The following is a 24,732-nucleotide window of genomic DNA, read 5'->3' as shown; positions in this document are numbered from 1 at the left end:
AGTGCTCTGCAGCAGTCTGCAGCTCGCTCGTAGGCAAGCAAAAAACGACAAGGCCAGAGCTCGCATCCGAGACAGGACCGTCTTAGCCTGCGCGATGCCAATCTCCCTCGTCGCCGCCGCCCTTGCGGCCCTCGCGGCGCCGGCATGTGTAAACGCCCTCCGTGCCAGCCAGGAACTTGGCTACATCCCGCCCATTCCAGAGGACGCCTACCACGCCGGGCACAACGGGCTCGCTCGGCGCGCGACCAACGCGACCAACCCAAACATCAAGGCCGCCACGTTCCAGCAGCTCATTGACCACTCGAACCCGTCCCTGGGCACCTTTACCCAGCGGTACTGGTACAACGCCGAGTTCTACCGCGGGCCCGGCGCGCCCATCGTCCTCAACGCCCCCGGCGAGTACGCCTCGGACCGGTTCGTCGGGTACACGACCAACCTGACGCTGCCCGGCGTCTTCGCCCAGACCAACGGCGGCGCGGCCCTGATCCTCGAGCACCGCTACTGGGGCCAGAGCTCGCCGTACCCCAACCTCACCGCCGAGACGCTGCAGTACCTCACGCTCGACCAGTCCATCCAGGACCTCGTCCACTTTGCGAAGACGGTCGAGCTCCCCTTTGACCCGGACGGCTCTTCGCGGCCCGACAAGGCCCCCTGGGTGCTCTCGGGCTGCTCGTACCCGGGCGCCCTGACGGCGTGGACGCACCACCTCGCCCCGGGCACCTTTTGGGCGTACCACTGCTCGAGCGCCGTCGTCGAGGCCGTCGCCGACTACTGGCAGTACTTTGCTCCGATCGACGAGGCCCTGCCCAGAAACTGCAGCGCCGACTTGAAGAAGATCAACACGCACTTCCAGAGGGTGCTGACCAACGGGACCGCCGAGGCCAAGAACGGGCTTAAGCGCAAGTTTGGCTTTGACAACATCGCCGACGACGACTTTGTGAGCGCCGTCGACGGCGCCCTGGGCAGCTGGCAGAGTCAGCAGTTCTACAGCGGGTACACCGACACCTTTAAGATGTGCGACTACATGGAGGTGCGTGTTGGCCGCGTGCATTCCGCCAGTATCAGGCGGTCAGACTAACACGGGCAGACCGGCAACGCAAACGGCACAAACGGCACCATTCCCGGCCCCGAGGGCGTAGGACTGTGCCAGAGCCTCAAGGGCCTCGCTCGGTTCTGGCGCGAATACGTCCTCCCCGGTGACGGAGGTAAGTGAACCCCGGCCCGGAGGTGCGCGCGCATCGTCGTCCTAACTCCCAACAAAACCAGCCTGCTCCGGAGTGTGGGATGATTATCCCCCCCAGGCGTGCTACAACACGCACAACGCCTCGTACCCCGTCTTCACAAACACCACGGTCGAGAACCCCTACAATCGACAATGGATGTGGTTCCTCTGCAACGAGGCGTGCGTCCTCCCCCCCTCCCCCCTCCCCTTCTCCATGGTACTCTCTCTCCTGACGAAACCACGCAGCTTCGAATACTGGCAGGTAGGCTCGCCCGATTCCACGGTCGGATACCCGGCGCCGCTGTACAACATCGACTACTGGCGCGCCCAGTGCCCCATCTACTTCCCCGAGGTCAACGGGCACCAGGTCGGCATGGTCAAGGGCGTGCGCGCCGACGACGTCAACCGGCGCACGGGCGGCTGGGGCAACGTCAACACCACGCGGCTCATCTGGATCAACGGCGAGTACGACCCGTGGCGCTCGGCGTCGGTCGAGTCCGACTTTCGCCCCGGCGGGCCCTTTGGCGGCGACGACGAGCGCCCGTCGTACGTGATCCCCAAGGCGGCACACTGCAACGACATGCTTATGCGGAATGCGGAGGCGAACCCGGGCGCCAGGAAGGTGATTGACGCCGAGGTCGCCAAGATGAAGGAGTGGGTGGATGCGTTTTACAAGAACAAGTTGTAGAATGGCGCTTTGGTTCGGGTACTATCCTGCGTGGTTTGGACGGAGAGGGGTGTGTCAAAGATGAATAGAATTAGAGCATTTTTAATACAAGAATATGATGAGTATCTTCGTTTGCTGATTTCCCTGCCTTGGTTGACTTTTGCCAAGCGTTTGGATATATATCTTACTAGAGGATGTGGCGTGCGTTTGGCATTGCGTTGAGAGAGGTGCCGCGAGTCGATTCGGTGCCAGCCAAGGGAAGAATATGCCCCCGACGTCGTAGTAAGCAACAACATATTGCTAGAGTCGAGACTTGGCAGCACAGCCGGACCGGCTCGCTTCTAGACAACCGACGTTTGATGGACCACAGACCTTCACTCCATCACACCACGCCCCGATACCACGACTACACAACGCCCGGCAAAACCGCCCACCTCTTGCGAATCTTGTCCTCCCCAAACTTCTCGACGTACCACTTCTTGCCCTTGACGGCCCGCGGCAGCATGGCAAAGACCTCATTGACCAAGAAGGTCCAGGCAGGCACGCACCCCCAGCCAGCGGCCACCAAGAACCCAAACCACTCCACCCACTCGCACAGGTAGTGCGCATAAAGGACGTGCTTGAACAGCCCAGCCTGCGGGATCTGGTAGTGCTTCTCGACGCTGGCGGCGCCCCCCGCGCCCCCCTGCTTGTCCAGCACCCGCTGCCGGCGGCGCTTCTCGGCGCGCCGAATCTCGCGCAGCTCCTCGTCGTGGAAGAAGTTGGCCGCCAGGCCGACGTAGAAGATGGCGATGCCGACGCAGAACTGGGCGACCGAGGAGCGCGCGGCCCAGGCCTCGGCGGTGACGGGCCCGTAGGCGGCGAGCCAGGCGCCGATGCCGACGCCGTTGAGGACCTGGAAGCCCGCGGCCATGAGGGCGACGAGCACGTGGATCGGCGACATGGACGGCTGGATGAGGGGGAACACGACGGCCCTGTAGATGTAGTGGATGACCTGAGGAGGGAAAGTTAGTCCCATAACGTTGAGAGAGGGAGAGAGGGGACGGGAGGGCGTACGAATAGGCCGGCCAGCACGCGGTTCTGCCACGGCAGGTCGTCGATGCCGTGCATCCGCGGCAGCGTCTTCATCATGTACAGCACCGTCGTGAACCCGGGCATCTCCATGAGCACCCAGGCCACGCGGCCGGGGAGGTTGAAGGCGCTGCGCACCGACGTCTTGCCCATGCCGTACCACGAGATGAAGAGCTGCATGAGCGAGAGCTACAGTACAGGCCCGCGTTAGCTTTCCTCACAGGCGTCATTCACAGAGTACTCAAGTATGCAGCATCCAGCTTCCAACGGGGGGTCATGTCGACGGGCGACGTACAGCAGGGTAGAGTATCTGGAAGATGAGCACCGTCGTCTGCCAGTTCTCCCTCGTGGGAGGGTACCAGCCCTCGACAATGGCCATGGCAGCTCTCGACTCCTGAGTCCTGAGTCTCGAGTCCTGGCGGTTGGTGCGTCGGCCGAGATGCGATGGCGGTGGCGCGCGACGTTTCTAAATACCGCGGACGGCTTCCCGCGAGCCCACGTACCAGCAGTTGAGAAGAGAGAAAAGCGCCCAGGGCATCAGTTGGTGGTCCAGCCGCAGATGAAGGTCACGATCACGCCCGAGGTGGTTTCGACTTGCAAGTTGTGGCCATGACTTGCACATGGAAAGCAGGTGACCCCTGTTGACGGACGACAAGTGGGGTCGCGGTGCCTGTGGCGTCCTCGTCCCACCAGCCACTTGTCATGATCCCCGCACAAGGCATTGACATGCTCAATCCCATTGTCTCCTTCTCCCACTCCAATGGCTCCCCACGGGCCGCGTATATGTAGCGACATGGCCGTGAAACAGTGAAACAGTGAAACATCTTTGGAGCCCACCAGACGGATCGCGGGGCGCGAATATCCGATCGATGGGCCTGGCGACCCCCGCGCGGCACTTTAGCCATCATGCCCACGTCATGCCCACGTCGAGCCCACGTCGAGCCCACGTCGTGCCCTCGTCTTGGCCCTCGGTGCGATAGTGAGAGTTTCTGTTAAGCAGCATTTATTTCCCGCCCATTTCCTTTATTCAGCATCATCCGCATGCCAAGAGCACCTCCTCGCGTCCCAGTTCGTGTAATCGCGCATTCCACATCGAGCAGCACTTCATAAAGCAGAGTTATCCCAACAAAATGCTAAAAGGCAATCACCACACATGTCCGCACGTCACTGCAAACGACATTATTCACCCTCAATACGAACCATTGCGAAAAAAGAAAAACAAGTCATTGTGATGGATTCCTCTTGGTGACTACGACTACCCAAGCATTCCAACCAACACAATCAGCCAATGTAATATACACCATACGCCATGCGACAATCATCAATGCCTCGTCTCGTCACTCATAACATGCCGACACCACTGCCACGAACCGGAACCCGCTACATCACCACACAATCCTTGTCTCGCCCGCCGTGGCCCACAGCCTGTCGCCTCGAGCTGGATGACATGGACGCCCGCTGGCTGTGCGAACCCGGAACGAAATTCGTAGGCGGGTCGACTGATATCAACGGCTGACCGGCAACGCCCTGGACCTGACTGGCAGCAGCAGATGGCTCGACGCTCGCCGACGTCTGCCTAGATAATGCCGTGCTACTCTGCGAGTGGCTCGGGTGTCCCACGGGCGGGATATAAGCCGCAGCTTGCGCTGCCTGCTCATAGGACGGCGGCGCGTCGTCTCCATTCGATTCTGCTCGACGAGTCACGCCGGGCCGACGGGGCGGTACAAGCGGCCTGACGACTTGTTGTTGTACTGGTGCCTGCTGCTGCTGCGGCTGCAGAGGCTGCGAGATGCCAGATTGTTGCGGGTGCGATGTGCTTGTTGTAACCGGGACGCTGTAGGTATTCGAGCTACGCCTTTCCGGGGCGATGCCGCCGTGTCCGGGAGTAGAAGTGCGCCTTCGATCTCGGTTGACGGGGGCAGGCCGGTGGCCCTGCTGTTCAATGTATTGCTCAGACAGGGCCCTCTCTCGCTGACGGCGAGCCTGTTCCTCGCGATGTTTTTGGTCCTCTTCCTCTTGGAGTTGCAAGGCAAGCGCCAAATCTCGATCTTCTTGCTCGTGCGGCGAGACTGCCGACCCCGTCTCTTCATCCTGCTGTCTTCCCTTGCCACGCTTGTTTTGTACGGTTGTCCACTGGCCGCCGTGGTCAGTCGTCGAGCTGTTCAGGTTGGTGCTTGGTCCAGCCTCATGCGTCAGTCCGATGAGACGATAGTCCCCGGACAAGTACTCGGTCCGTTCCCCATTGACATCCACGAGGCTTTCCCAGACAACTTCATCGTGGGTTCGGTAGCCGGCGTCAGTCACAAGACTGAGCAGCTGCAGTGTTTGCGGGTGACAATACAAGGTGCTGAAGTGATCGTTTCGAAAAAGAATGGCAAACGTGCCTGGGCGCATCGCCTTTCCTATGACTTCGATGCCCCACGCCGTCAGTTGAGTAGCTGATGCGCTTAAAAACATTTTAATAGTCACAATGTCTTGGTATAGCTGCTGCTCATCCTCCGTAAGCCCAGTAGGCGAAGCAAGCTTTTCCTCGAGCTCTTCTTCGCGGAACAACAAGTTCTGCACGTCTTCATATGAGCCAGCCTGCCGTTCCAGGGCGCTGTACGCAGGGTCCGTTTGTGATGGCAGCCAGCCGTGTATTAGTGGAATAGAGAATGCCGCATAGAGGCTCATCTCCATTGTGTTCTCAAACGTCCCCGGGATGAGGTTTCCTCGCTCCGTGGGGTGCAGATGTGTCAGAGAAGTCCGCTTGTAGGCGTCGACCATTGCTGGGGTCGGCACAAACCGAGGGTTGACATTCATGCCGGTGTGCAGGCTTTGCAAGAAAGCATACAGATCGGACACGTCCGGCAGGGCATCTTCCGAGTTTGTACGTCGTGGTGACATGAGCTCGTCCAGGACTGCGTCGAGAAGCAAATTCAGGCTGATTTGCTCCCGCGACCTGAGGACCTGCACAAAGGTGGTGTCGGGATTGTCAGCCGGTGTTGTCAGGGTCAAGGCGTTGACCAGTGCCACCAGGGGGCAAGGGCCGTTCTCGTTCTGGATTAGTATGGGCGACGTTCGAGGATTCTGTTGAGACTTTGCATCGTGCCATCGGATATTCTTCACTTGGTAAGTCTCGGCTTTGGCATCAACGGGCGGTCGCGAGGGAACCCATTTCTGCTGTAGGCCTGTGGATCGTGCTGGCAAAGGCGGCCTCTCATCTGCACTCTCATCCTCTTTTGCGTGTTTCGACGGGGTTGAGCATGATTCGGCGTCAATGAGGCTCCAGTCGTCGATCTGGGCGGCGTGACCGGGCGCCGAGAGTTGTTGCACCTTGGCCTTTCCCTTGTCAAATGCACCGAGATCGTCCCAGACATTCTGATGCAGTAGTTCGTCGGCCACGGCAGTCGGTGGTGACTCGATGACAGTTTGGTCACCGTTGTTGACAAGCTCGTCTTTCCAGGCGGGTTGGTCATCATTGTCTGATTTTAGCGATATCAAAGCTGGAGACTTGGGAGGGATGCTTGGCTGCGAGATGGATGGCTCGTCGATATTAGCGGCCCACGGATCACTCTCGATGCCGTCAGCTGTGACTGGTCGCGGCTGCGGAGTAGGATGACCCATGTGAGTCCTTTGACTGTCGACGACTTGCTGCCACGGATTGGCATCTTGGCTGGCGTCGTCAACGCTCAGCTTGGAGAAGGCTTCGGTCGGCATAGCCTCCGGTGTCTGAGGTACTGGTTTCCTCTTCAGAAATGGGTTCGTGGCAGCTCTATTGCCGCCAGGTCTGAGTATATCTGGAATCTGCCCTGGACTGTTTGTTTCGGCCTGGCTGGGCTGTTGTCGTTTAGCTTCGTCCCAGACATTCTCGTCGGCGTCGCCCTGGCTGGTCAGGCTGTTGCCTGGCGGTGGTGTGTTTGCCACGGGGTGCGAGGGGGGAGGGCAAGCTGGCGTTCCAGAGCTGCCTCTTTCTACGCCGACATGCTCCCATATGGCTTCGCTGGGATCGTCGGGCCATGGTGTCTGGGACGGTTGCTGTGGATATTGTTGTTGTGGATGAAGCGGCTGGGCTGAATCGGCAGAGGGAGCTGCCGTGTCGTGTTTGGGCAGCTCTTGGGACACCATGTTGCAAAGGGCAGAGGCGGTGATGGCGCCCGGCAAATGAATGTGCGAGCAAAACCTCTTCTCCTACATCAATGGATGGCGATGGCGAGGGCGAGGGTACGGCGTGGATGGACGGATGGGCGGCGTGGTGTCGTCGTGGGCTGAGGATGAAGCAATGATGTAACTTAAGCGGAGAAGCTGCCTGGTCAATGGTGGCAGTAAACGGCGACATCTGGAGGGTCTGCGGTGGGGTAATTAAACCAACGTTGGGCCAATTCAAACAATCATCCGTCATGGCAGGGGCAAAAGGCTACGCGATCAACAAACCGCAGCCATTGTCCTGTGGCTTGAAGAGGCAATGGCCGCGTTCAGTTCTTTGTTGGATGTGGCTCAACATTGATGGCTGATGATGCCTTGGGTGACAAACAAAGAGTCTGGTAGCATCAGGAGGGGCGGCGGCGGCGGCGAATCGTCAATTGCGCCAGTCGCATTTGAAGCCGGACCGACGACAGGCCGAGTACACGCGTCCTTGCCGTCAGCAACGTGCCGTTGCGTGCGCACCACGTCGGAGATGCGCGTAACGCCACATGGTGAATCGACATGATGAGTCTCTCCATTGCGACGATTACGGACCTGGTCTTTGGGCATCTTTGTTTGGGGCTGAGGCTGACGATGGCTGCTTGTACTCCCATCTTCTCTCAAGTGTCAAAACCACCCCGCACAAGCGCAACTATGTAGCTTCATCCTAGGAGCAAACAGTTGGTATCATATATTATATTATATTATATTGACGGAACAATATTATCCGTCACGCTCTGGCCATATCCACAGACACACTCGCCCGCAGTCTAACCACCACCTCCGTCGCCTCCTTCGACCAAAGATGCTCTCTGCCAGCTAGCATCCTACAACACCAAGGGAAGGGCCATCGCCACAGCCCCCAAGGCCAGAGGCACCTGAACGACTCCAGCAGCGGCCGGGGCTCTCGTCTGTGTCGGGGCATTGGTGCCCGCGGCCGTCCCGGCACCAGAGTCGGTAGGGACTGGGTTGGCCGCGGCCGTCGTGCCCCCGAGAGGAGTAGGCCCGGACTGCGTATCGGTAGGTTGGGCATTGGTAGGTGAAGCGCCAGATCCGTCGTCCGACGTCAACGTATAGGTAGGCAGAGCGGTTGTGCCCAGGGCAGCAGAGGTGGTGCCGGCATCACCACCAGCGCTGCTGCCGCCTCCAGTGCCGCCCGGGGAGCAGTTGAGCCCGGCGTTGACGCACGTGTATCCTGCCCGGCAGTATTTACCGTTGCCGCAGCAGACGGATCCCTTGGGCATGCATTTATTGTTGCATGCCTCCTGAGTTGCGAGGCACTGGTTGCCGCCTCCGCCTCCGCCTCCGTCGCCGCCAGTACCGCCCGGTGAACAACTCAGACCGCCGTTGACGCAGGTATATCCCGACTGGCAGTACCTGCCGTTGCCGCAGCACACGGATCCCTTGGGCATACACTTGTCATTGCAGGACGCCTCGGTCGAGAGGCATTGGTTGCTGCCGCCGCCGCCGCCGCCACCCGTGGTACATGCGCCATTCCCGTCGCACTTGGTGCCGGCCTTGCAAAAGTTGCCGTTGCTGCAGCAGTCTCCTCCGACGGGCATGCACTTGTCTTTGCAAGGCGTGTATCCCGTGTCGCAGGTCAGACCGCCAGTAGGACCGCTGGTGCACGTCTTGCCCAGCGGACAGCAGCCGCCGAGTTTGTCGTCGCAGACGGTGCCGACCTTGCACCAGCCTGATGAGGCGCAACACCGGCCGCCGATGGGGATACAGCCGTCGTGGCAGGCGACTTGGCCAATGTCACATGTGGCTCGCTTTGAGAAGTCGAATACCGGTTCGGACTTGGCGAAGAGCTGGCGCGCAGATACGCTGCCGACAGCTTGCATGGGGACAAGCTGCTCGGCGGCTGCCCATTCGGCGGCTGCCAGGACCAAAAGCGAGTACAAGTGCATACTTGGCTATATTCTCCGTGTTAATGCCCCGAGGCTGATTATACGAGAGACTGAATAGAAGCTGCCAGTGAGTTGGCGGCCGCGAGTATGGGTGTAAGTCGGCTTGGCCGTGGCGGGAGGCAGGAACTGGCTCTGTTGTTATGTATTTCCTGAGGAGCGATGGAAAGCAGAGCCTCAACAAGCAAGTATCCAGACGAAAATCTCACCTCGGACCAGAATGACCCTGCAAGCCACGGAGCTCGCTGGCATGGCGTACTAGACTGCCTTGCGAATAGTCTCAAAGTCGGCGTCCATACACATGAACTCCAGCCCACAGTCAGCCTTCCAGCCCCTCAGCCCCAAATATGGCGCGCGATAGTCCGAGGAGGATGACGTTCAGCCTCAGAAGCAGGGACTGCAGGAACTCGCACATGGTCACTCGACGCAGGTGCAAGTCACATAACCACGCTTCGCAGTAGTGTCATATGTGTCATTGGGGCTGTCGGGCTGGCAAGGCAACTTGTGACGCCAATTTCGGGAGCCATCACTTGGCTGCAGGACTGAATACGAATGCGTGGCATGATTGGTGCCATGTTTCCTCCAGCCCATGTCCGCTTCCTCGTGCGGCTGAAGATGAGTAGGTGAGGGTTCTGGCAGGGGTTGTAACACAAGGCTCCTTTTCTTTCTTGTTTTTTTTTTTCTGAGCGGGAACCACGGCTGCGATGCAGGAGTTTTGAGCGGTGAAATTAAGCGTGTGGTGGCTTGTTGATCGACGTTCGGATGGGCTGGACGGCTGAGATTCTGGGCATCGAGAGCCAAAGGCGGACGTTGGTCTACACGACATACATACTGGATAGGAGGATTCAGCTCTGCCAGCGCCTGATGAAAGACCGAAACTAAGGCCGACTTAATCGTCACTTATCTGTATCGATTGATGCGCACCGGACCCCGGGGGGGGATGGGCTCATGCTTACTGTCTCGTCATGTCAGTCACGGCGGGGAGGGTTGATGTTGAGGCTGCAGTTGAAGCCTTCAGGCTTTCGGGCCGCCGCGCTTATACTTCTTGGTCCCTATTTTATCCCGAACGGCTGAAATTTTGCCCTCAAGTATGTCCTTGAAGGATTCGTACACAAGATTCTCTTCAATGGCCTTCATGGTTTTCTTGTCGTGCATACACTTGCAACAGTTCCAGCTATGACTTATGCCAGACCATATGGAGGCTGCCTGTTGACGGTGTAAGCTCATTAATTATTGCAAACTAACTAAGACATGGCTATTAACAGAGATTAAACCAAATCCAGAATTGTGACTTTGAAAGGAAGCATAAGTTTTTATGTAAATGCTAACTTGGTCGACGTGTAAGAGATCACGTGGAAAACCACGCGATTCTCGGGGCAGCGCATAGTTTTCTCCGACTCTACATTCTGACTCCTACTTGACACCTTCCATCATCAGAATGGACGCATCACTTCTCACTCCAGATGAGCTTCATGAATACGGTTATCGCAAGTCAAGAATCATCGACCACACCTTGGACGATGCCCGCCTTGAGACTCGCTGTCCCCTCGACAACGGGCGACACCACGGCCAACCAAAGTATTCGGCGGGCAGGTTGGATCTGCTCCCCACCGAACTCATCGCCAATGTTCTCTTAGCCCTGGATCTGCCGTCTCTGACTGCCTTTCGGCGCGTAAATCGACGGGCCATGAGCCTCGTCGATTCGTTGCATCAGTACCGAAGGATCTTTGAACACTGTCCCGATATCCTCCGCGCCATCGTCAGCATCGACGCAAAGCACTTTGACTGCGCCAGCTTGTTCAACACCCTGTCCACGACCAAGTGCGCAACGTGTGACCGCTTCGGCGGCTATCTCTACCTAATCACATGCAAACGCGTCTGCTACCTTTGCTTCATCCTGGATCCCTTGTACTTCCCCGTGTCTGCCACACTTGCGACCAAGCGCACTGGTCTCTCAAGGAAAGAACTCAAACGTCTGCCTCATATCCTCGGTCTGCCAGGACGCTTCACGGAGCGCAACAAGTTGGTTAGGGGCAGGATCATGCTATTGGACCGCCAGTCCCTGCGCAACAGGATATCGAGGGGTTCCTCTCAGGCATTTGACGACGGGCTCCGGCAAGTAGACCTCACAACGAGAGAGCCTCGACGATTCATGTCCATTATTTCTGCACCTTTCTTCACCTCATCAGGTCGTTCCGCTGATTGGGGCTTCCATTGCACCAAATGCATAGACAATACGGAGCCAGCGACTCATTTCAGAAATAAGTACACGGAAAGTGCTTTTATGGATCACATGGCACTGTTTGGGATCAATCACGGTGGTAAACGGTGAAGGGAACATGAACGACTTTCTTTAAATCTGCGCAAGTCGCCATAATTCGTCACCCCACATATTTTCCCCGTTCACGCTTTGGAACCTGCAGATTGATGTGACGCTGCATGTGGAGTATTGAAAACTGGCCAGTGACTTGGCTATTCCTCATGCCCATTTTCAGCAATGGCCTTTTAACGATCCCATCTCCCACCACCCCCTGTGCACTCATACTGCATCTGTGGCCTCCCGTCTAGTGTTTTCCTTGCAATCCAAGTGCCCGTCTACACCATCACTCCCTCATCAACACCCACGATGACGCCCACCCGCAACAGCAACATCCAACTGTTGGCAACACTTGTCGACTTCAAGGACGAGGAGGAGGGCGAATACCGCTTTCTGGTTGACGGGAAGCACGCCAAGTATGTCACCGTGGACCCCGGAGTCTTGCCAAGAGATGATCGGACCTTTGCTCCGATATTGCTTCCGACGCTGCCTTCCTTCCCTCCCGGTGACTGGAACGAGGGTCACGTATCCAAGAACCCCCTGAATGGGGAGCTGGAGTTCTCCCGTTGTACGCGCAGCGACTTGCCTGGAGTTTCAAACACCTGGCACCACACGCGAATCGATCATTTGGAGCTCAACAAGGTCAGTCGTATACGCCAGAATATACACGTCGTCACACATCCGCTTTTCGACCAAGCTCTGCTCGTCAAATTTACCGAATTTCCCTGGCAAATGTCCTTCTTCGAAGCCGAAACAACGGCATACGAATGGATTGATGGCCACGACATTGGTCCCAAGTTCCTCGGCCATTTAACCGAAGACGGCAGGATCATCGGTTTCGTCTTGGAGTACTTGGAAGACACCAGGTCTGCTGAAACCGACGACCTGGCAGCCTGTCAAGCTGCTCTAGCCAGGCTACACTCTCTGGGTATCAAGCATGGCGACATCAACAAGTATAATTTTCTTATTCGCCAAGGGAAAGCAGTTCTTGTCGATTTCGAGGCGGCTCGGAAGTGCAGTCAAGAAAAGGAGCTTCAAGCCGAGTACGAACGCCTAGAGCACTCCCTGAATGATACTTCGCGTAGAGGCGCGACGTATATTTTATGAGCCAAGAAATTCTTCAACGTATCAGTCGAGGGCAAAGAAGAGCGGCCTCGAGTGTTGTACTCTACAAAATGAGAATAAAGGAAGACATGAAAAACGATGGTTTGCATTTGCCCCCTTTCACAGTATGTCACTGGCCTCTCTGCTATCTATGCCCAGTCTTGGCAGCCTACATTACCTTTGCTTACTGTGGGCAATTTTCAACGTCGTTCCGTCCCTGGAGGACCATCATATTGCAAATACAACAGCAAATCGCACAGGGGAATTTTGGCAGCTTCAATTAAACGGATTCAACGATATTGATAATGAATTGAAATCTGTGTTAAATTCGCCGAAACGCCTGAGAATTGACCCTTTTGTATGCCCAATTGGATCCCCTGAATACTCCTACCATGTCCTTCGATCCGAGCCCTATTTTGATCCCTAGAAAAAGCAAATACCATGACCAACAAGCAACCTCTAAATATCACCTTCACCCTTTTCACCCGACACATCACTCTTTACCAGTTCAATGTCCACTATCCACGGTAATTGCATGGCATCTTCGTCAAGGCCTTGAATAGCCGCGTTGACGAAGAGCGTCTGTAAACCCGACTGTACCGGGCCATCGTCCCCCTTACAATGGCTTGTCCGACAGAATCCGTTACTGATGTATTGCTGCCGCTTCATGTTCTTTTCAGCTATTGTCTCTGCAGTATCGAATTTTCGAGGGTACAGGGAAGAGAGTGTTTCGATGGTGCAAGACCGTTCATTGTCGATATTTGAGAAATGCGATGGCTTTTCGCCCAAGGTGCCGTCTCGCCAAGTAACGAGTCTTGCGCCCCAGCCCTCGTGGATATGACCAAAACAATGTAAGCGTGGCCGAGACGCGGCTATTGCAGAAAATAACGCCTCGCAGCCAGCGCGCTGCCTAGAGCTCGTCATGTCGAGGACTCCTCTGGGCGGCCCGTGGGTAATCGCCACGTCGACGCTCCTGTCGATGTCAAAGTTGTGGCTGTCTTTTGGGTTGAACTGGAATCCCCAATCGCCGAGGGATGGAGTGTATGGGCTTGCGTAGACGGTCAACGAGGCGCCATTGCGAAGATTGAAATGATGAGTTCCCTCGTCGAGAAATATGATGCCGTTTTCTCGTGCATCGCAGAAGAGGCTCTGGGCTTCTCCAATGTCGCCAAACTCTTTCTTGATAAGCTCTGACTCTATAGAGGCATTTGCCTCCGCGAGCTTCTGCTTAAATTTGGGCGTGTCCAATGTAAAGTCGTGGTTGCCGGCAATTACAAGTTTGAGAGAGGCGTCAATGCTGCTCAAAAGCTGGAGTGATGTGCGGAATTCGGCCATTTTAGATTCCTCCGTGAGGTCGCCGCAGTGTATGGCCACATCTATAGGCGGAAGGGAGGCGACCCGAGGTGCCCAGTCTTCGGCGTGGGTGTCGGAGAGGATCAAGAACCTGGTCTTGATGTCCATGATGCCTCGGATAAGATGAGGATTAATCTGAGGGAAAGGACAAGAGAGAAAGAATATCTTATGGATTTGATAAAGAAGCAGGGGCTGAATTTTGCGATTCTGTTGCACTCGTAGTGCGGAGAGTGGTGGACGATTTGTTGTCAGGCGAGGTGCTGTATACTGAAGAAATGGAAATGGAACTGGCAAGGCGGAAGGTTCCAGAATATTATTTAACCCTTATTGCCTAGGTCACTTAGTTGACTACAATTAAAGTTTGGTTAAAAGTTTTGTGACGTAAGAGAGGCAATTTGAACTGTCAACGGTATAATACGCCTAAAGACTAGCTCCAACATAGCTTCGAAATTTAGCTTTGTAGATCGGGGCTAAGGTTAAGCTCAAATACAGTTATATACTGACATATAAAATGCTACAACTCACTGCGATGCCAGGGTGGAAATCTGCGTCCATCTTCTTCGAAATATGCAAGTTCAGTTTGGTGTAACAGCACCATCGGCATCTCGAGACTCAGCTGGCTCTATTAGAGCCTTGCATTCGCGTTTATGGAGCTGCAATCAAAAGCCCTGAGCAAAAGGTCCCCAAGGATGTGGAATGGTCTCAAATGAATCGAAACTCAATATCAAAGCTAATGCTTTGCCGTCACTGGGTGTGAGGGATCTGCCAGGGATGTCCAACCTGGCGAAGGACGTCCTCGAAGGTGAGATTGCGAGCAACCATGGGTCGTCTTAGTTAATGTCTTGACCCTGTGTCCACAGATTCATAGTGAGTTGCTAGGAAGGACATTATGCAACTCATATCCCAGTCAAATGGCACACCACAGACGCAGAACGTGTTTTTTCTCCTTGTAGGAGAGCGCTACTTGTCCTTGCTACACCCCTCAGTACTCTCCGGCTACGGAATATGCCGTAAATGAATGAAGAATGCACTTGACCGGTAATATAAGTTTGGCGAAGGCGCTGTATTCTTGTGCTCCTCGATGGATTTTCGAACACTGAGAGAATAAAAAGGCGCACCGGATCCAGCTCGTAATTTATAAATTAAAAGAGTCAAGGATACAAGTACCCTCGCCAAAAATTGAACAAGCCAGCAGAACATACTCTCGGACATTGCAACCATGTGCCCATCCACCGCCACAGCGCTTCACAACCACGTCCCGCAACATCCATCCGAACGAGTGTTCACAAGACTAGTATTTAGAGGATCTGCTCACAGTCGCCAATGTTCACATTGATGATGCCGCCGTCCTAGAGAAAAGTTAGTGTTTTGCATGGCCACTTCTGGAATGGCCGACACTCACGCCCTTATTGGGGCAGCAGTAAAGAATGGCCAAGCATTCCTGCCCGGGCTGCAAAACCTCGCAGACCACCAGACACTATGACCTAACCCAACCGGATAAGGACAGTAAGCGATAGTGGCCGTATCGGGGCACTCGCCGTCGCGTTTCTCGACCTCGACTGGAGCAGCAATGGCAACGGCGGCTAGAGCAACGACAGCAGTCATGTGCTTCATGATGGCGATTGAATGAAGAATCTTTGGGCTACAGATGGCTTTAATGTATTTTCACATGTTGAGAGCTTGACAGATGTTCAACCTGTGTTGTCGATGGAGCGACTGGTCAAAGAGAGGTGACAAAGAGGAGATTGTATACTTTTCCAAGGCCCTATAGTCATTCACTTGGTAGTGCCCTCAAGACAAAAGAACCGGTCATAATTCTTTGTATCAAGATGCTGTGGTCACGAGATGCGAGGCTTGCATCAATAGTTTTCTTTTATGCAAGCCACTTGTCATGACTGTCATGAAATGCTTCATCTGCGCTGAGGCTTGCCTCTGCGCCACCCCCCTTGACGGAATCAGGAGGAAGCAATGATGCAGCGACCTGGCTGACATCCCAATTTGTGATGACATGGATTTATTTGTAACGCAAGTTGTGGGACTGCTTTTATGTCCCACCTCCTCCTTCCTCATCTGCCACTCGCTCGTCGTGTCGGGGAGAGTCGAGAGCGATGGTGTCCCCTATGTGAAGGACGTCGGGGCCGTCTGGTGAATTCATAACTGGTTATTATCTGATTAGCCAGGCAGCTATTCCTGGAAGGAATCTGGAATGGTTGGTGGCACTACACAAGTCCGTCATACCCGAGGGCTGACCGGCCTTGCTCTACGCTACGAGGCCTCCAAGATTCGTGCTTTGTCTCATCTGGAAAGGGCAACATTTGGCCCTATTTGGCACTAGCTTTTAGCACTTGACCGTTTGGCATCAGATATATTGTAGCTCTTGCCAAGCTTGTCTTGGAATACAATGTCACTCTAATTTCTCTGTACAAATTGCTATTATGTAACGAATATTGATACAATAAAAGAACAGGATATCATGTATCTTTTAAATATATCATTCATCTTCTTACTAAAGCAGTGCATATTCTCCTCATTGTAGTGTCCCGGAATTGCCCAATTAGTTGACAACTTCAACAAGCTCCGATTTACAACTGCAAGTTGCTTTAAGCCGCCTGGCTAGCATGTTTAATTTGGGCCATTGATTTCCACCATTTGCCCGAGTATTTCGCTACCATGCCAAGTCAAACTCCAGAGCAAAGGGGAAGCGCTTGACTATGCTGACAAACGTTTCTAAACTATTTCAGGTAACAAGAAAGTTTATAAACACATGCATGCTGACAAATAACCCGTCCGTGTTTATACGGGCGCCACTGACGCAAATGTTCACTACCACCAAGAACCCAACTTCAATCAATTCCATAACAATACGAGATACCAGATACTCGAAAAGATGAAGAGCCAAGTCTTCGTTCTCGGTCCAGGTTATGTCGGTCGCGAAATTATCGACCTTCTTCTGTCGGAAGGTCAATATGAAATCACAACCCTGGTGCGACGGGAAGCCGCCGTCGAGGAATTTGAGAAAGACGGTGCGGGGTAACCACGACACAAACGTCAGACATGAATTCTCATTGAATTACAGGAGTCAAAGCGGTTCTCGGTGATTTGAATGACTTCAAAGTCATCCAGCAACTGAGCGCCAAGAGCGATGTAGTTTTTCACACAGCTACCGCCGACCATTTGGAATCTGCCCAGGCAATCTTGGCCGGAATTGAGGAACGCGCCGGTCAAGGTATGTACACCATGGACCGAGTCCTGACATGGTACGCTACCGGTAGAACCAACGTTGACATGGTGTCATGTATAGGAAAGAAATCTATCTATCTCCATCAAAGCGGAGCCAGTGTTCTGAGCGATACATCACCTGGAAATAATGTCAACGATGAAATCTATTCCGACAAAACGCCGTCTCAAATTGATTCGTTGTCGGACACGGCGCCTCATCGAAAAATTGATCTTGGTATATGCATATCCTCTGACAGGCCTTGATACCATCACCTGCTAACCCATATGCCAGCTATTTTAAAAGCCCGCGAAAAGATGGGCAACAAGGCCAGAATATTTATCTGGATGCCTCCCATCATTTACGGCAGCAATAGCAAGCACAAGCGTCTTTCAATCCAGGTATGCCATGGAATTGAAGCCACTAGTCACCATCTAACTTGAAGATTTGTACCAGATTCCAGCCTTGACTCGATTTGCCTGCAAACACGGGCAAGCCGGCTACGTCGGCACTGGCAAAAAGGCCTGGGGTGTAGTACATGTCCGTGATCTGGCCAAGGTAGTATCCCCAAACAAAATGATTCTAAAAAGCCCGCGGTATCTAATCGAATTTCTCAGGCCTACGTCCAAGTCCTTCACTGGATTGAGGGCGCTGCAGATTCCGACCCCGAGCTCCAAAATCCCTACTTCTTCTGCGAAAGCGGCCAAGTTACATGGGCTGAAGTCGGCGCTATTATTGGGAAGGGCCTCTACAAGGCGAGTCGAATTACCACGCCCGACACCCGCTCTATTCCGGAGTCTGAGTACGTCGACTTGTTTGGTCAATTCACGCCGGATGTCGTGGGATGCAGCTGCAGAAATAGGGCTGATAGGTTGCGGTCCATGGGGTGGAAGCCTGAGCAGTTGGGGATTGGAGAGGCATTTGAGAAGGAGGACCTCCCGGCCTTGTTGGCTGAGAAGGGGGAGTTCAAGGCCTCTGAAATGGCATTGTCTTGATGCTCTCTCAAGGTATAATTGTCTGTGTTGTAGGGTAGGGCGAAGAAGGCTCAAGCTGCCATTGTTATGACTACATGCAGAGACAAATCTGGTACTTGTCCATTAATTTCGCCTAGAAAATTAGGCGACGGAAAATGCGACTTTGCAAATAAACGACAAAAGAACGTATGGAATTAGAATGTATATTCCACCAGACATTTATCGGAATTTATAGTCGGTAATTGCAAACTGGCTGCCGTTTTCGACCGCCTGCCCTCGCGGTTTCGGAGAAATCTACAAGACCACGTGCCCGAGCTGACCTCTTTGTCGTGGATTTGATCCTAGGCGTCTATCTGACTTCGCCATCTCCCTTCACCGGCTAACAGAGTAATGACAAGTATTTAGATCTCGTGCGAGCAATACCCGATTATCCACGTTTTAATCCGTCACAGTCCCACCAAAAAGGATATAATGCCCGCAGACGCCGCCCAAGAGCAAGGATGCATTGCCACAACGTTTGAAAGAAAGTACTATCATCTTGGAAGTGTCTTCATCAAGACAAGTCTACGCCCCAAAGAGTTCCGCACTGGATATCGCGGACTACATGCGCCTCGCCTCGGGAAGGAACGTCTCTTGAACGAAGCCGAAGCCTTGCAATTCGTTCGACAGCACACTGATATTCCCGTCCCGGCTGTGAAATGTCACTTTGAAGATGATGGGGCATACTACCTAATCACGGAATATGTTGAAGGCGTGAGCATGTCTGAACTCTCAGAGGAACACAAGCTTGTCGTACGTCAGGAGCTCGAGATCCATCGAGCCAAACTGAGGACGTTAAAGTCCAGCCGTCTTGGTGGACCGTCGGGACTTGTGATTCCGCCATATCGGGTTTTACATCGTGCCGAGACGGATGAATGGAATCTACGGCCGACAAGCAACCAAGAATACATCTTTTGTCACAACGATTTATCGCAGCAAAACATCATCGTCAACCCGGACACGCTAAAAATCAGAGCAATTATTGATTGGGAATACGCTGGCTTCTTTCCAGCTCGCTTCGACTACCCGTTCTATCATAGACTTGGTCCTTCGTCTGCTATTCATGGGGAAGTGGACGACTCGCTTGAATTGCTTCAATTTCTCCATTCTCAGCAAAATGGCAGCAGCTAGGGCGGTGGGGGATAGACACACTCTGGCACTCTAGGTGCCCATGTTGCAGCATCTGCCTTGTCTTTAATAAGAAAGACAAGGCATTTAGAGCATAGCTTTTTCCGTGGAACGACTTTCCACCCCAAGACCGTGTGACTCTACATCTTGCAGGCGGCGAATAAGTGAAGTCGGAGATGATGGATATGACTGCTCAATCGACAGACGATCCATGTCTTGCCGCAGCTTTTCGAGAAACTTGGCCGCATGCCTTGGTTGAAGCCGAAGTAAAATATGGAGGCCCCGGGGATCTCTTCGCCAAGTACCATCAGTCTGTTTCATAGGATTGGCATTCCAAACCTGGACAAATTTCTCGGTGGACGCCCAATCGATGTAACTAGATTGAAGGGGAAATCCAAAGTTGGCCTTGTTCGTTTCCACCCTATGCCGTGTTAGAGTACATCAACTCGGAACAATATCCGAGTTACAGCTGAGTTTTTGCTTACCCAACAAGCCAATTGATGATGATGGCATCTTGAAACCCAGAGTCTATGATCCTCTTGTTCTCGGCAAAAGCTCTACTCCAAAGGTAGTTTGTGAGCATGAGTGCTCGGCCGAGACGGTCCCTGTCGGCAAGACTATTCCGGCCCCTGAATAGCGTTTGTGCCAGTGTTCTAAGGAGCGCAGTTAGTCAAGTTGTCTGTCTTGCGTCAGGCAAGGATACCCAAGTTTGCCGAATTCTCATACCCGGGCGTTTGCTCATTTGGCGCAGTGGTAATCGGGGTTGACCACAGGACAAACGCATTACCCTGAGTGGAACGGGGAAAATACAAGTTTTGACCATTGTAGGTTGCGGAACGGCCTCGAACCTATTTTTCTGGTAAGCTGGTTTGTGACAAGACGGTTCAAGGCACAAGGGGTGCAAGTCGAACCGAAACAAATTGAAACAACGTCTCGACCGGCTTTTCGAAACAGCTTTGAAGAGCTGCTATCAAGTAACCCGAAAACGCATCTCCCCGACCTACATGGGCATTGTTCACGGGGTTCTCCCGTTTGACTGATGTCCATGTCTTGTCAACGAAGGATTCTGGAACGTCAATGTCTAAGCGGACAGTCTGCTCTTTGATGAGCTTATTTCTGCGGTCACAGAACTCTGGCTCAAAAGGATGAGAAAGATATGATAACCTTGACAGTTCAGATGTATAGCAAGATATGGAGAGAATCTCTGGTGCCGGCAAGAAGAAATTGCAAAACGTCGGATCGCCAACAGGGGGGTTTTCCTGGTACAATGCTGACCAAGTCTTGAGGAAGTGCAGGGCAGCAAAACCGTCTCCTAGAGAGTTATTTAGCACTAGATCTAAATGAGATACACCTACGGTTGGTGCTCACCCAGGCCATGCCAAATACAGACGAAGAGGGCCGTCTGTCCTGTTTCTCTCCACGTGGTTACTTTGGCGAGGAATAAAGGGGTATGACGTTCGCTGAAGATGCTATCGCGGTCGATTTCCTCATAGTAGTCTAGCAAAAGAGTCAAGGCGGAATATTTTGACATCAAATTACAACCACCTACCTGGATGCGTCTCCCCCATCCACTGGTCGGAAAACGGCCCCGGGTTGTCCGTCACACCCACAATGAGGCGCACGGGTCTGTTTGTCAGTTTAATGGACCAAGTGTTGCCAGTTACTTCTCGTGCAAGAGTTCCACAATGTAGTGGGAAGATCTGCAGCGTTTTTGCCAAGGAGGCGCGGAGGCGATCGGTATCAAAAGGACAAGGGATGGTGATGGAGTTGGCTATCTTTACGTCTTGTGGTGTCAGTCAGTCCCACGCGTTCGATTGAGAAACATCGTACAAGCTCGGAATCCAGGTCGATCCCTGGCAGAGGGATTGAAGTCCTATCTGCCAGGCTTGTAGGGTGCTCTGGGGCAACGTGGAAAACTTTGAAAGAAGACATGATGCGAGTTAAGCAGGAACTCAAAAGGGGGCAAAACATGGGGCTCATTCCAAGGGCTATAAATGCCGTGACCTTAAAATGAATGACCTCAGCTTGTACTACGCAACATTACTGCTTTTGTTTTGCCTACTGCATTGTTTTACGGAGGTTACCTTTAAACGTCATGGCCGTCACACAAAGGCTACACAGGGCTGTAGTCTCGTCACCATCAACTTATGAGATGGAGCCTGATGAGAGTTTTGCCACTTACACGAAGGTTTTGCCACTTGCACTACAAAAAGTGGACATCACTCCTGTTGGTGTAGGGGCTTTATTTCGCAATATATCATCACAGAGCCCGTCTCGTCACCTTGCCAACATAAACGCCGCATGCTCATCGCCGTTTGTCTCAGTCAGCTGCTACACACAGACTAATATCAACATTCGTTACACTAGACATGACTACTAATATCTACCTCGGGATGTGTCACTCTTGGGATACAATCCGATGTTTTAGCCAATCATTGATCTTTTCATCAAAATGCCTCATCACAGAAATCGCCCGTTTCCTGCTTCTTTCCACTCCGCCAATTTCCGCCTTGCTGATATCGCGCCCACCCGCCTCGAGATCTAGAATCACAATGCTGTAGTGATACTACCGCCCGTAGATGGCGCACGACAATACGGCGCCATCATCCAGCAAGTAGTCTCGCTATGGTACAATACGGAGACGACATGTGTATTGGGTATCCCGTCGAAAGTGCATAATGGCGTCTCCCCCTTGACAGCCGCCACAGGACCAGTACTTGGCTCCCTGGGCAGCTATCCTGGAGGCCATGGTAAATAGATCACAATCGGGAGTATTATCCGATAACGGAAATATCATCCGGGGTTTATTCGACGTTGCACAAAGGCAAATGCCACGTCGGCCATTCGACCCAATTGGCTGGTCGCATGCTTCGGCAAGTTTATCAGCCATGTCGCCGCATAATAACCCTCGGTGACCGAGAGCGTCAAGGGTTTCGAGTTCTGCTAAGCGTTGGTCCGACACTGCTGAGACCAGACTAAGAAGGCAGAGCGTCAATATGGTCGGTGCAGTTGGTCTGGAGGCGTGAGAGGATAAAAGACGCATTGTGTCTCTTTCGGCTGTCTTGGTTGCTAACCCTTTCGTATCGCGAGTATTGTGTAAGAACGGTATGCAACCACGAGCTCATTTCCCAAGGACGAGGGGCGTAGAAGAAGCCTCTTAAAACATATTATAGCAAAATAAAGCTGCAGAATAATAGGAATAATTAGAAGGCTTATACTTCTAGGTATTTAATCTAGTTCTAGATGCTCTTATTTATCTCTTTGGCTGCTATTTCCTTTTTGGGGCTTGTTAGATGGAGACCGAGAAGCCAGGGTTACTCGGATAGAAGCGGATTAATAATACCTTGATCTGGAAATAAATAACTAGGTAGTAGACGTCTGCAATTCCGCAGAGTGGATTGTACTACCAAGACTTGTTGTATCACTCGGCTAATCGGCCAAGGAAAATGGCAGCCAAGGAGAGTAGTCGTGCCATTTATGCTGTAGAAAACCATTATTTAAGGCGGCACTAAGCTGATTTAGTATCTTGGGGTCACTTCAATGTTAGCCATGCCCCACAATCTCTATTCCTTGGGCTCCTAAAATTGCTCATGTGACGTCACGCTCAATGACAGAAGTAAAAGGCCCTCGTGAGACTTTCCTCTTGAACTATGCCCAGACGTCTGTGGCTTGATCCATTTAATCCGCCCGAGATGTCGTGTTTACTCTTCCATTATTAGTCTCCGCGAATGCATCGCAGGCTCTCTAAGATATGCTTACCTCGGTTGAGCGGACCAAGGGAATCGGGGTTTAAAGAACACCAATGCCGACCTACCCGGGACCTCTCCTTATATCGACGTTTTGGCACGAATTCGATATATCTGGTTGATTCGGGCTTGAGCGATAACTTGTCCGCAATTAATACCGTGCGTACCATTCATTGTTGTAAACCCGACTGTGACGAGGTCTTGGAGCGCAATGACTCAATTCAAAGATGATTCTATTGGATATCAAAGATCCTTGGTTTTGCAAAGAAAGGTAGGGACAAGTGATCATTATGTATGCATGAAAGGAAGAGCTGTGCCCAGGGTTTCCGCCAGGTCATGTGTTTAGTCCGTGTAACCCCGAGGTCCCTTATCGGCGATGATCCTTTTGTTGGGCTTTGTTGGTGTCGGGTCTTAACCGTGTAACACCGACCGACTGTAAATGTGGTCTCCATCGAAGGAGGTCCTCCGCTTTGGTAGAATCGTAACAGTTGGCAATAAAGAACTGAAGTAACCAATGCGGAAAGAGGGGAGGGATTGACGATTCAATATTGTCATAATGACTGCTCAACTCGGCTTGCCTCTTGGCAGAAGACGATTTGCCAACAAACTCCGATGTGCACATTGCGCGCCGAGCGGCACCAGGTTTCCACTCGCCGGCATCACGGCTTTGTGAAATCAACAAACCACGATAGACGAGTCCAACATGCCAACCGTGCTCATGTGGACCAAGAAAAGCCCAAGTTGATCCACACATCAGCGACAATTCCCACATTGACTGTGACCACAGGGTCACGCGGCGTGTGTTTGCTTTTTCCACCCGATTGGGTATCAAAAAAGCAACAACTAGATGGAAGCTCTATAAAATAACTCTTGGCTTCTCCGTCGAGGGATTCAGTCAAGGCCCAACTCAGCCACCTGATCCGTCCAGTACAACATGTCCATCGATACCGGCGATACGAACACCGAATCCAATGACAATATGGCTTCCCCAAATGCAGACACCGGCATTGGCAATGTTGCTTTATACAACCTGGGGAGGATCAGGAGAAGCCTGGATGCCCTCGCTAGCAAACCCAAATGGGATCCTAGCGACACCGCAGGCTTCGATTGCATGCACTATTTTGGCGACGGTGCCTTGGAAAAGGCATGCCAGAGGTTGGGCATGCAGCCTGGACAAACAGTCATCGACATTGGCTCCGGATTCAGTGCCACCGGCCGCTATTTCCACAAGACGTGCGGCGTTGATGTCACGGGCGTCGAGCTACAGGCCGAAATTCATGAACTCGCAGAGATCATCACCAAACGGAATGGACTGGCCGGAGGCGTACGCTCCGTGAATGCCGACTTTACAAAACTCACGGTAGATGCCCCCGTAGACTACATTGTCTCGTTCTTATGCATACTACACATCCCCGACAGGGAGGCGTTGTTCCAGAAAGTGGCCGGTAGCCTAAAGCCTGGTGGAAAAGTCTACATTGAGGACTTCTTTGCCCGAACGACACTCGACCCCAGCGCCCGCGACCAATTACGCGACATTGTGTCCTGCCCTTACCTGCCGAGCCGGGAGCAGTATATATCCCATCTGACCAATGCAGGGTTCCACGGCGTTCGATTTGAGGAAACGTCGGAAGATTGGGCCGAGTTTGTGCACGAACGAGCAGTGAGGAACAGACATGAAGGGACAAGCGAGGCGCCACTTACATTATTCTACGATACGGTTGATGCATTGTTTGCCAGCGGCCAGTTGGGCGGCGTCCGTCTTACCGCCGTCAAGGGATAAATTGGGAGGTATTGTGAAAGTTTAGTCCAACAGAAGGCTTTAC

General features: G+C 53.1%; 12 protein-coding genes across 12 annotated transcripts; 6 read left to right on the top strand and 6 right to left on the bottom strand.

Annotated features, from left to right (window-relative positions):
- Positions 1-94: 94 nt before the first annotated feature.
- G6M90_00g032750 (uncharacterized protein) lies at positions 95-1,910 on the top strand (the record flags this gene model as incomplete). Its single annotated transcript, XM_014687720.1, has 4 exons — positions 95-1,030; positions 1,088-1,205; positions 1,267-1,402; positions 1,469-1,910. 4 exons carry the CDS (start codon positions 95-97, stop codon positions 1,908-1,910), a joined length of 1,632 nt encoding a protein of 543 aa, XP_014543206.1.
- Positions 1,911-2,295: 385 nt separating this feature from the next.
- G6M90_00g032740 (uncharacterized protein) lies at positions 2,296-3,339 on the bottom strand (the record flags this gene model as incomplete). The annotated part of the gene is made up of 3 exons (XM_014687719.1): positions 2,296-2,883; positions 2,946-3,149; positions 3,256-3,339. 3 exons carry the CDS (start codon positions 3,337-3,339, stop codon positions 2,296-2,298), a joined length of 876 nt encoding a protein of 291 aa, XP_014543205.1.
- Positions 3,340-4,340: 1,001 nt separating this feature from the next.
- Positions 4,341-7,067, bottom strand: YP191 (Ubiquitin carboxyl-terminal hydrolase MIY1; the record flags this gene model as incomplete). Its single annotated transcript, XM_014687718.1, has 1 exon — positions 4,341-7,067. One exon carries the CDS (start codon positions 7,065-7,067, stop codon positions 4,341-4,343), a length of 2,727 nt encoding a protein of 908 aa, XP_014543204.1.
- An 884-nt stretch (positions 7,068-7,951) lies between these two features.
- Positions 7,952-9,034, bottom strand: G6M90_00g032720 (uncharacterized protein; the record flags this gene model as incomplete). Its single annotated transcript, XM_014687717.1, has 1 exon — positions 7,952-9,034. One exon carries the CDS (start codon positions 9,032-9,034, stop codon positions 7,952-7,954), a length of 1,083 nt encoding a protein of 360 aa, XP_014543203.1.
- Positions 9,035-10,469: 1,435 nt separating this feature from the next.
- On the top strand, positions 10,470-11,363 carry G6M90_00g032710 (uncharacterized protein; the record flags this gene model as incomplete). The annotated part of the gene is made up of 1 exon (XM_014687716.1): positions 10,470-11,363. The coding sequence occupies one exon, from the start codon at positions 10,470-10,472 to the stop codon at positions 11,361-11,363; it is 894 nt and encodes a 297-aa protein (XP_014543202.1).
- A 294-nt stretch (positions 11,364-11,657) lies between these two features.
- On the top strand, positions 11,658-12,455 carry G6M90_00g032700 (uncharacterized protein; the record flags this gene model as incomplete). The annotated part of the gene is made up of 1 exon (XM_014687715.1): positions 11,658-12,455. One exon carries the CDS (start codon positions 11,658-11,660, stop codon positions 12,453-12,455), a length of 798 nt encoding a protein of 265 aa, XP_014543201.1.
- Positions 12,456-12,911: 456 nt separating this feature from the next.
- MPPED1_0 (Metallophosphoesterase domain-containing protein 1) lies at positions 12,912-13,913 on the bottom strand (the record flags this gene model as incomplete). Its single annotated transcript, XM_014687714.1, has 1 exon — positions 12,912-13,913. The coding sequence occupies one exon, from the start codon at positions 13,911-13,913 to the stop codon at positions 12,912-12,914; it is 1,002 nt and encodes a 333-aa protein (XP_014543200.1).
- Positions 13,914-15,103: 1,190 nt separating this feature from the next.
- On the bottom strand, positions 15,104-15,419 carry G6M90_00g032680 (uncharacterized protein; the record flags this gene model as incomplete). The annotated part of the gene is made up of 2 exons (XM_014687713.1): positions 15,104-15,154; positions 15,300-15,419. 2 exons carry the CDS (start codon positions 15,417-15,419, stop codon positions 15,104-15,106), a joined length of 171 nt encoding a protein of 56 aa, XP_014543199.1.
- Positions 15,420-16,692: 1,273 nt separating this feature from the next.
- Positions 16,693-18,017, top strand: G6M90_00g032670 (uncharacterized protein; the record flags this gene model as incomplete). Its single annotated transcript, XM_066130116.1, has 6 exons — positions 16,693-16,828; positions 16,882-17,031; positions 17,107-17,259; positions 17,317-17,423; positions 17,479-17,580; positions 17,640-18,017. The coding sequence occupies 6 exons, from the start codon at positions 16,693-16,695 to the stop codon at positions 18,015-18,017; spliced, it is 1,026 nt and encodes a 341-aa protein (XP_065986421.1).
- A 450-nt stretch (positions 18,018-18,467) lies between these two features.
- G6M90_00g032660 (uncharacterized protein) lies at positions 18,468-19,166 on the top strand (the record flags this gene model as incomplete). Its single annotated transcript, XM_014687711.1, has 1 exon — positions 18,468-19,166. One exon carries the CDS (start codon positions 18,468-18,470, stop codon positions 19,164-19,166), a length of 699 nt encoding a protein of 232 aa, XP_014543197.1.
- Positions 19,167-19,250: 84 nt separating this feature from the next.
- G6M90_00g032650 (uncharacterized protein) lies at positions 19,251-21,095 on the bottom strand (the record flags this gene model as incomplete). Its single annotated transcript, XM_014687710.1, has 7 exons — positions 19,251-19,584; positions 19,649-19,816; positions 19,890-20,011; positions 20,168-20,475; positions 20,532-20,660; positions 20,713-20,938; positions 20,994-21,095. The coding sequence occupies 7 exons, from the start codon at positions 21,093-21,095 to the stop codon at positions 19,251-19,253; spliced, it is 1,389 nt and encodes a 462-aa protein (XP_014543196.1).
- A 2,748-nt stretch (positions 21,096-23,843) lies between these two features.
- Positions 23,844-24,689, top strand: NMT1_1 (Phosphoethanolamine N-methyltransferase 1; the record flags this gene model as incomplete). Its single annotated transcript, XM_014687709.1, has 1 exon — positions 23,844-24,689. One exon carries the CDS (start codon positions 23,844-23,846, stop codon positions 24,687-24,689), a length of 846 nt encoding a protein of 281 aa, XP_014543195.1.
- Positions 24,690-24,732: the final 43 nt, after the last annotated feature.

The sequence above is a fragment of the Metarhizium brunneum genome, chromosome 2 (assembly GCF_013426205.1).
Source record: "Metarhizium brunneum chromosome 2, complete sequence".
NCBI classification, from domain to species: Eukaryota; Fungi; Ascomycota; class Sordariomycetes; order Hypocreales; family Clavicipitaceae; genus Metarhizium; species Metarhizium brunneum.
Note: the sequence above shows the minus strand (reverse complement) of the source record. Positions and strands in the feature narration are given on the sequence as shown.